Here is an 11,244-nt window from a genome sequence, read left to right as displayed (position 1 = left end):
GACTCTGCCCAATATTGCAATCTTCAGTCGTATATAAATATACTTGCCCCAGATGTGATTTGGGGACTTACGTGGGTTCGACTAAACGATTGCTAAAAGTCAGAGCTGATTCACATAATGGTGTAAGTCATCGTACTGGCTGAAGAGTGTCCAATCCAGAATTTTCAAATATCAGAAATCATGCAAAAATTTGTAAAACCACCATCAATTATACTGATTTCTCTGTCTTGGGCCAAACAAGCCGTTTACACGAACTGCTTATATTAGAGTCGTTGTTTATTAAGCAGTTGGTGCCCAAGTTGAACTCACACACCTCCTCTGTACAGTTGTATCTGGGTTGAACCGGCTTTCTTCGCTGCTTCTCCCTTCTCTCCGAATCACTCAGTCTTCAACTTTTTAGTCTAGCAGGTGCTTTTTAAATTGCTTTCATTTTATGTATGTTTTTTGTATATTTGTTGAGACTCTTAAAGTCAAAGTTATGTTTCATGTGTTTTTAATTTGTGTTTTTTCTCTTTTAGCCTTGATGATGTAACTATGTGTTACGAAACGCGTCGGCAATAAATGTATTATCACCTGATGACCGGCTATCTCCTTGTCACCCTGCCCTTTCATATATATATATATAGATATATATATATATATATATATATATATATATATATATATATATATATATATTCAAAGTATGTTCACAAAATAACGAGACTGTAATTCCACCTATAGTCGATTCATTTAAGGTAGATTCTTGAGCCTACGAGACGTTTGTTTGGCGGCCTCTGATTGGCTGGTAGCGGGAGGCAGACTGCTCGCTCAGCGGGTCATATTTTCGTTTGTAGCTTAGAAAACTAGCAATATGTTTACATTTCTTCATTTATCTCACGTTTTACAAAAGATAGGAAAGTTTTGGTCATACCAAAGGATTCAGTATTAAATGTACAATTAATGAATCTTTTCCTGAAATCAATAAGTTAAAATACAAAGGAATTACAACGAGTAGAAGTGAAGGAAGAAACATTTCATTCTTTATACCTGTTTTTATTCATCATCGGATTTTGCATAATTCACGAGATCAAGATAATGAAATCTTGTGTTTTAAAACAATAAAATCACCCTGAATACGCTGGTGCTTTCAGATTTTAAATACGTGTAATATGTAAAGAGAACATGAAGAATATGTCTTATTATGTTGCATCCGTGCTTGACTCGGTTTGACAGTAGTGCCGAGAGACGCAAGATATCGTGGGGCTGGTCCTCTAAGCTAGAGCTGTTGGCGTGTTGGCAGTTGCCAATTGGCGATGAGAAGTTTGCAGTTTCGAGAATATGTATTTACCGAATTATTATGTCATTACATTTTCTATAAATAAATGCATAGAATTCCCATTATGACTTTCGAACATTTTTTACTAAAATATTATATATGTCCGTATTTCTGGACATATCTGATAAAAGAAAAGTAAATAATCAGATGGATGCATCTGGGTGTTGGCTTCAATTTAGTCTAAGTGAGAAATGTACATGCTTTATGAGGCTCACTGATAAATAACAGAACTTGTTTCTCTGGCCAATAACATCAAAAGCTTATGGTTTTCATATGTTCACTCAATAAACAAAAGTACAAATGTTTATTTCTTACCATAAAATTTGTTGACGATGTAACGAATATAATATACTGTCTTTTTCAGAATTGCTTGAGTTACTCTTACACCAGAATGTTTATCTCCTTTATATACATGTTACACTTGACAACATGTCTAAAACAATGTTTAGGAAAAATTTGCTTAGTTTTCTCCTGAGGTAGTTGATTATTCTTGAATCACTTAATTCATACCTGAGTTAGTATAGCTCCCGTAACCGTTCCCACAGCCCTGCATAATTGTATATATATATAGTACATGTAGGATAATGAGACTAATCAGAAGACTGTTATATCATCATCTTTTTATACAAAAAGAATGGAAATTCATGCAGATATATTATGTCATAAACACAAAAGAAACTCATACACAGTAGGCTTACATGGTATGTCATTAGGCTATCGATATGAACAAAAAGAAATTAAAATTTTACAAATTTTCTTACGTCATCATTATTTAAAAAATAAATAAAGGAAAATCATGCATATATACATAGTCATGTCATTACCTATTGGAACAAAAAGAATGGGAAATTATAAAGATACATTGATATCCCCTTTTCTATTAAAACCAAGTAAAAAGAATTTATAAACAGATATGTACATTGTTATGCCATTAAATATTAAAAAAAAAGGAAACTCATATGGATATACTGTAGTTATGAAATTGCCTATCTAAAAAATGGAAAACTATAGAAACACTGTTAGGTCTTCAACTTAAAAAAAAAATAATGGAAAATCATTGATATATATCATCACTGTCAGTGTCATCCTCCCTAATATCAATATCATCACTGTCAGTTTCGTCATCTCCAATGTCAATAACAAAACTTTCAAACATATGCTCTCTAGCAACATCTTTCCTCCTATAATCATCTTCTAATTTCTTAACGTGGTGAAAACATTTCTTCCAGTCTTCTGTTGTAACTTTGTCTATCGCCAGTCTCGTAAGCTGCTCAACAGTTTTCAAAGATTGATTTGCATTAGAGTTATTTTTTCTGATATCCCCCTTTATTTGAGCCCAAATAAGTTCTATGGGGTTAAACTGACAATAATATGGTGGCAGCCTGAGCACTTCATGACCATTTGCACGGGCTATCTCATCTATCACATACCTCTGTTTTTCTTTGTGACACTTGGCAATCTGCAGCAATTTTGGCTTTGTTGCTGATGGGTCGTGGGTGACGTTATTAGAAGAAAGCCACTCTATGACTTCACTTTTTCTGTTGCTGGTTGTTGGCACTTTATTTTCTATTTTGCTGTGGTATGGAGCATTGTCCATTATGATTAGAGATCTATCTTCTATATTAGGCAATAGTTGTACCTTAAACCACTTTAAAAACCTTTCATGGCCCATGGAATCATGGTAGTCCCCTTTGGCACCATTTTTTGACCTAAACAACAATAGCGCATCTTTGACAAACCCCTTCTCACTCCCCGCGTGCACCACAATAAATCTTGACCCCTTTCCAGTCTTAAGTTTGGGTCCTATTTCGCCTTCACCCGTTGTCCAACACTGACGTACACATTCATTTTGGTTTATCCAAGTTTCATCAAGGAATACTTCAGGTTTACGTTCAGTTGGACTACAATTCCTATTCTTTTCAATTAACCGTAGGTATTCAGTTCTCGCTGCCACTATATCATCACGTTTCATTAAAATTGCTCTTCCACTCGTCACTTTTTTGTACCGGAATCCAAGCCCTCTCACAATTTTCCATAACGTTGTTCTTCCACCATTAAACTTTACCGGGTCTTCCTTCACTTTTTCCAGTAGGGCATCTAACGTTGGGAGCTCTCCTCTCTCGTAAAAAGACAAATTCTCCTTCCGAATACACTCATTTTCAAAACTATCCACCTTGTCCTTCACTCGGATCCTCTTCCTGGGATATACAGGTGAAGCGAAGGGGACGTTACCACATTCAGATGACTGTCGCTTGATTTTTTTCACTGTGTTGGTTGGCACTCCTGTAGCTTTGGCGGTCTTCTCAAATACTTCATTTCTTGAGTCTGCTCCCCACTGTGAGCTGAAGTAACGATGAACATTCATTATAATGTTGCGAGCTTGACTTGCAAATCTGGAAACGGTGCGACGAATGATGCTGTCATCTTGAGACATCTGCTTGAAAAGAAAAAAAAAATCTTGCTTAGTTCGTTGCTGTTTATTGCTCCACTGAGATTATTATTCATATCACTCAATTAAGTCTCTGATATCTCTTAAGTTTGAAAATATATTCATATAAGAAAATTAGAAACAATATGTTGAAACCAACCTCATTAAAACTAAGGATGAGCTGAAGAGTGCGAAGTAGGTCCGTAGATTTCAAATTCATTCCTGGACTGAATTTCCCGCCCGCGGCCAGCCTACACCTCTAACGATACCAGATGCATCCATCTGATTATTTACTTTTTTATCAGATATGTCCAGAAATACGGACATATATGATATTTGAGTAAAAATGTTCGAAAGTCATAATGGGAATTCTATGCATTTATTTATAGAAAATATAAGACATAATAATTCGGTGAATACATAGTCTCGAAACTGCAAACTTCTCATATCGCCAATTGGCAACTGCCAACACGCCAACGGCTCTAGCTGAGAGGACCACCCAACGATGTGTCTCGGCACTATTGTCAAACCGAGTCAAGCACGAATGCAACATAATAAGACATATTCTTCATTTTCTCTTTACATATTACACGCATCTAAATCTGAAAGCACCAGCGTATTCAGGGTGATTTTATTGTTTGATAACACAAGATTTTATTTTATCTTGATCTCATGAATTATGCAAAATCCGATGATGAATAAAAACAGGTATAAAGAATGAAATGTTTCTCCCTTCACTTCTACTCGTTGTAATTCCTTTGTATTTTAACTTATTGATTTCAAAAAAAGATTATTTAATTGTACATTTAATACCGAATCCTTAGGTATGACCAAAACTTTCCTATCTTTTGTAAAACGTGAGATAAATGAAGAAATGTAAACATATTGCTAGTTTTCTAAGCTACAAACGAAAATATGACCCACTGAGCGAGCAGTCTGCCTCCGCTACCAGCCAATCAGAGGCCGCCAAACAAACGTCTCGTAGGCACAAGAATCTACCTTAAATGAATCGACTATAGTAAACAAAACAAAAACAATCCGAATCGGTCATAACTGCATACTTGGTGACTTTGAACTTGTCTTAACTTGCTCTTAACCTGCATAAGAAGCCTCAACACTCTATGACCTTCAGTAAATTGTGAGTCGCTATTTCGTTTGTTTGTGTTTTCTGTAGTGGGCCTAAAAAATGCTAAGCTTATAAAAGCTGAAGAACGAGTCACTTTGAAATCTTCAGCAAACTTCACAAAACACCAACAGAATGTTTTCAAATTCTTAGTGCAGCTTATGGGAGTGACTGCATATCTCGTGCGCGTATGTTTGAGCGGCACGGAAGAATCACCGATGGGAGAGTGTCAAAGATGATGAACGCCCTGGACGTACTTGTCCTGTAAACAACCGAAGAAAATGTAGGAAAAATCAGTCAGATTGTTCGAAAAGCCGCCGACTCAGTGTTCGAATGATACCTGAATCTGTGAACGCTGACAAAGACACCGTATGGAAAATTATACGTGAGGATCTTAATATGCATTAAGTTTGTGCAAAGATGGTCCCGAGGTTTCTCACACCAGAGCAAAAAGAACGTCGTAAGGAATGTTGTGTTGACATTCTGCAGCACTTTCTGTAAAGCAGTCAATGAACGACAAGCACATTACTACAACTGAACATCCTCAATATTGGCCCGATTTAGCATCGTGCCACTTTTATCTTTTCCGAAAAGTTAAATCAGTCCTGAAAGAGACACGTTTTGGGTCAGTTATTGCTGTAAAGCAGAAAACGGTGGATATGTTGAAACAGCTGACAGAAATTCATTATACTGAAGGGGACAGGCATTAGATTATTAAAACATTGATAAAGGTGGGTTCTTTAATCAGGCTTGTTATTTAGTAGACACAACTCATGTATATATATATATATATATATATAATATATATATATATATATATATATATAATATTAATACATGCATGTGTGTATCTGTGTGTATGTATGTGTAGAAGTACAGCGCTTGTTCAAGCGGTATTATGGCCATTCCATCATTTGTGTGGTGTGACAATCATTCATTTATATTAGAAATACAAATAAAAACGTAAATAGAATATAAGATAAAAATCTGTGATTAACTAAATGAATGGTAATTATAGTGATATTATAAATTATATTTATATAAACTTATACACACACACATATATATATTATAATAGATATATATATATATAGTATATATATATATATAGATATATATATATATATATATACATATAATATATACATATATATAGATATATATATCTATATATATATATATTATATATATATACATATATATATAATTACATATAATATCATATATTATTATATATATATAATATATATTATATATATATATATGTATATATACAGATACATATATATATAGATATATATATATATATATATATATATATATATGTATATATATATATATATATATATATATGATATCTTCCAAACCAGCGCTCTCCGAGAATACTCTGAATGAAGTAACATGTGTGCTTTTGATTAACATGCCACCGCTAAACCCAAACACCTCCCACTAAACCTAAGCACCCCTAGATCAAAACACACTCCACTAAACCTAATCAGAACCCAAATTTAACTAAAAAACCCACTTAACCTAAGTACACCCCCACTAAACTTACTCACACCACCCACTTAACTGAAACACCCCCACTAAACATAATCCCTTCCCTACTTAACTAAACACACCCACTAAACCAAAAAACATCCCCACTAAAGCTAAACACACCCCAAATAAATATAATCACATCCCCACTTAACTAAAACACCTCCACTAAACCGAAACACACCCTGACTAAACCTAAACACATCCACCATTAAACATAGCACCCCTCCCACTAAACTTAAACACACAACACCCACGAAACCTGAACGCACACCTCACTAAACTGAAGTGTACTCCCATCATACCTAAACTCATCCCCACTAAACCTAAACATCCCTCCCACCAAACTTAAATGCACTCCCACTAAACCTAAACACACCCCACTCAACCTACACAACCCCCATTAAACTCAAACACATCCACACTAAATCTAAGCACATAACCCCACTTAATCTATAAAAACTCTCCACTAAACAGAAACACACAACCTATAAAACCTAAACACAGCTCTCATTAAACCTAAACTCACCCCCACTAATCCTAAACACACCCTTCCTAAACCTAAGAACACATTGCAATAAACCTAAACACATGCCTACTGCTAAAGCTAAACAGACCCTCACTAAGCCTAAATACACTTTCATTAAACCTAGACAACCCCCCTTGCTAAGCCTAAATACATTCCCACTAAACCTAAACACAAACCCCACTAAACTTATACACATACTGCCACTAAACCTAAACACAGCCGCTGCTGAACCTATACATATCCCCACTAAACCTTATCACACCCCCTCTAACCTTAACACACACCCCACTAAACCTAAACACAAACCTTCTTACAGATTTTATAATCACAGGAAAGAAAAAGCATTTTCAATAATATGTTTCTACGATCCCGAGTACATGAAATGAGGTATGATAAACCTGTATAGTTCATTTACCATGTAAATTACAAAGGGAATGGGGACGGGGGAAGGGGGAGGCGGCGGGGTATGGGTTTGAAATCTACCGTATTATCTAAGTTGGGTCAAATGATGGCCAGGACATTTTATGAATGAAGGAAGAGTACCATTACAAGATAATTATATTAATTAAGTTAGTAAATGTTCTTCATGTCAAAATTGAACTTTGTTTTTCTCTGCTTCATTAAAATGCTTCATACTAATTTGTTTTCACTTTAAAAATGACTTTCTTATGATGGGTTACAACGAATGAACATCCATAGTTTACCACTGTTCCTCTTGTTTCGTTTGTGTGTTTATCTTATCTAATTTCAAAACTACTTTGCATGGGATGTGAGCAAAGAATACACATGCAGTCTAATATTTTATTTTATTTTTATGAGAATGTTGAATATTATTTTGTTCTCATTTTAAAAATGAATTGCATGTAATGTATAATCATGAATAGACTCTATATAGGCCTATTCTTGTTTTACATCATTTAGCCATAATGAATATTTCTTCTTATTTAAAAACTGAATATCATATATGGTTTATAACCATGAATTTACATAGGCTTAATCTGTTACGATAACCTTTGGATTTTGCTTGCTCAAGCAAAGTGTCATTCATATAGATTGTAGAAGACATTCAGGAATAGTGGTACCACTTTCAACCTTCATTATTATTTTTCCCGTAAAAAAGAGCAAAATTATGAATATATGTTATTTTGACATCCGTATCAATTATTACAAAAAAATTAAATTAGATGTCATCAATTTAGGCATAAACAATTCAATTTAATAAAACTCTCAAGTCTATGCTATTGATTGGTACTACATGCTATGTGCTGGGGACGGACATCGAGCAAGCGAACTGAGCCAAAAAGGTGTCTAACTTGCCTTCCTTATTAACTTTTCAGTGCGCATGCGCAGCCGTTTGGCCGAAGGCCCATCGACTGAGATGATCCCACTACTGCCCACGGTATAGAAATGACCAGGATTAATCCTGGAAATGACAAGGTAGTCCCGCTCTACGACGAGTTTGGGCATTGCCGCTAGATACTGTATCTAGCCGGCATTAGTTTGAGACTCGTCTGCGCATGTAGTCATGGTACCGTAGACGAAAGCCGTTGCCATGGCAATGTGTGGAGTTCAAATGGCAATTTCCGTCTCATATATTGAGAAATTATCAAAGACTCTAATGAATTATATTAATTTGCTTACTAGAGATATTAGTTTAATATAAATAAATGGCTTGTTTTTCGTTAACCGCCAATATTTCCAGTAAGAAGAAATGGCCATTCATTCGCATCTTTATGCTATCGGTGTTGCAATAATGGACTTCAAAATGGTTTATTGTTGAGTAGAATAATTATGTATTTGTTAAAATAGATGTTAAATATGAAAATTGCAAAAAATATCAGCAAACATTTATGGGTGAAGGTCCAGCAACATCAGGTTGGGTTCTACAATTTTATCACAAAATGAAACTGAAAATTCAACAAAATATTTTGGCATGAACTGAAAGGCTGACCTGCGCCAATGGACAACTTGCCAAAGGAAATCAACTTCAAAACAATCGACAACGAGGTCCCAGATGCAAACAAGGGCAAGACAGGGAGGTTTCAATACACCATAAAAAAAAAAAAAAAAAATCCCATGACATCAGTCTCCAGGATCCTGTCAGTCTCTTTAAAGGTTTTAGTTTTGGAACGATACTGAGAATTAATTTGGGGTTATATTTGGAATAATTAGCAATAAAATTACAAGAAGAATCCGTAGGCACGGGCCAGCACTTGCTAGGTTAAGAATCTTTTCCTTGCTGTTACCATTCTTAAAGACTACTTTTCCCTTGACAAGAGTGTTCGATATCTTTTCCCATAAAGAAATATTTTATATTTTTGAAACCATTTTGTACTTAGAGAAAGGCTTAAATAATATAGCACCTTACCAAATGAATAATTAGAGGGCATAGGACTAGCCGAGGCTACCAGATTTCATGTAGTTGCTTTTACTAATCTAAGAGAAATTTGGTTCGATGAAAAAATCCATTTAGCCAATGCTGTTACACTTAAAAATTACGAATATTTTTCACTTCAACTGGAGTCATCGAAGTTCTTTTCTGGATTTGGTTAATCCTTTTCAGAAAACTTTCACAGTAACATGTTTCAAAGACGAGAATTGCTGACAAAACCAGTATCCTACACATCTACATGCTGACACAGAAAGGATTTGCTACAAATAAAAACTGGCTATTTTTATTAAAATCGAATAATGGTATTTGTTTTATATACTCATTTTGTTTACGTCGTCCTGAAACGCTCTCCCCAAACGTAAAGTTTTGGAATTTCGTTGAGAAACCGATTCTGGTGGTATGCATTCTGTTAAATAACTGAAAATAGTGATGGCATAGACCGTACCATGCCAGCCTACATACATACTTCAGGTAATTCTTAGTGACTGAAAAATGCAGCAGGCATCCTCATGCATCACAGTAACATGCTTAAAAATAGAGACTGGTTGGCACATCTTCTAGTGTTATTGTACCTATAGGCCTACGTACTAATGGGCACTTTTAATAACCATCACAATCGTTCTTACTTTATATTATGTGGCATCTACATATTGAAAAATCAAATTGCCATTACATTTATGCGCCACGATTGATAGAACGCTGAAGATAAGACATGTTAAGAGTGAAAGTAGATCTACTGCTACGGCGAAATATAGGCTATCTGACTAGCAAAAAATTAAGGATAATTACATTGTATTATGCTTCATTTACCTGTGAAACGTTATCCCATTTCCTCCCAAACACTTGTTTTTCCTATTCTGGCAACTATAAGCAAGTATCATACCATTACTGCGATCAGAATAAAAAAAAATCACGAATACACAAAGCCACTGTTCAATTTGCACGGTTAAGAGACATTTAAAGATGGCTGCAAGGCTCTGCAGCTCCCAAAGAGAGTCTATAACATAGAGTGGCGATCTTCCTGCCGAGGTGTGCCATCAGGGCAGCCATGTTGAAAATTCTCGGTCCGGCTCTTAGTACAGGTGGGGGTGTAGGAGGAAGTTGAGAAGAGGGGAAGGTGTAGGAGGAAGGAAAAGCGAACGAGTAGGAGGTGAGTAAAGAAGAGAATGAGGAGAGTATAGAAGAGGAGGAGGAAGAGGTCGAGGAGGGGAAGGAGGAAGATTATACTATACTGTAGAGACGAAGCACTACGTAGGGCAGCTTTGCTTTCCTTCCTTTTATTTAATTATTATTTTATCACGTTAGTTTTTATTTTTATTTTTAGGAAGATTAACCATCAGTGGTAAATATATTTCGAAATATTTCCAAGCTGAGGTTTATTGTAGTTGAAATACAGAATTTTGCATTCTAATTCGTATAATTACAAGAATTTATTATCATTATGTTTTTACTACTACTACTCTTATTTCGGAAGGAGACCTCTCGTAGACAAGTCTTGTTAAAAATGGTTGCTGCTTCAGCACTATATATTAATCTTGTAGAAAGTCTTCTCTATTTTTCTGATGACTGTTTTCTCTCTGTTGCTTAGACTGGCGAACAACGCACCAAAGGGCATGGTAAAATTCGGGTGAGTCATTTTGGTGTTTATTATTGCTTATACTACAATGCTCTCTCTCTCTCTCTCTCTCTCTCTCTCTCTCTCTCTCTCTCCTCTCTCTCTTCAACGCGACAACACCAAAACGACTCAACCGAATTTTATCATGCCCTTTGGTGCGTTGCTCGCCAGTCTAAGCAACAGAAAAAAAGCTGTCATCATAAAAATAGAGAAGACTCTCCACAAGATTAATAGTACCGAAGCAACAACCATTTTTAACAATACTATCATTATTATTATTATTATTATTATTATTATTAT

The 11,244-nt window shown here is 35.2% G+C and overlaps 1 protein-coding gene across 2 annotated transcripts; it reads right to left on the bottom strand.

The window, feature by feature from the left end:
* Positions 1-2,072: 2,072 nt before the first annotated feature.
* On the bottom strand, positions 2,073-4,059 carry LOC135205384 (uncharacterized). 2 transcript variants are annotated; one of them, XM_064235881.1, is made up of 2 exons: positions 3,907-4,020; positions 2,073-3,755 (listed from the first exon to the last, which is right to left on the bottom strand). In XM_064235881.1, exons 1-2 carry the CDS (start codon positions 3,964-3,966, stop codon positions 2,373-2,375), a joined length of 1,443 nt encoding a protein of 480 aa, XP_064091951.1. In that variant the 5' UTR covers positions 3,967-4,020; the 3' UTR covers positions 2,073-2,372. The 2 variants fall into 2 exon arrangements, with proteins under 2 accessions (XP_064091951.1, XP_064091958.1); XM_064235888.1 differs by having other exon boundaries at positions 2,074-3,752; positions 3,907-4,059.
* Positions 4,060-11,244: the final 7,185 nt, after the last annotated feature.

This window comes from Macrobrachium nipponense, chromosome 11 (genome assembly GCF_015104395.2).
Source record: "Macrobrachium nipponense isolate FS-2020 chromosome 11, ASM1510439v2, whole genome shotgun sequence".
Taxonomy (NCBI): domain Eukaryota; kingdom Metazoa; phylum Arthropoda; class Malacostraca; order Decapoda; family Palaemonidae; genus Macrobrachium; species Macrobrachium nipponense.
Note: the sequence above shows the minus strand (reverse complement) of the source record. Positions and strands in the feature narration are given on the sequence as shown.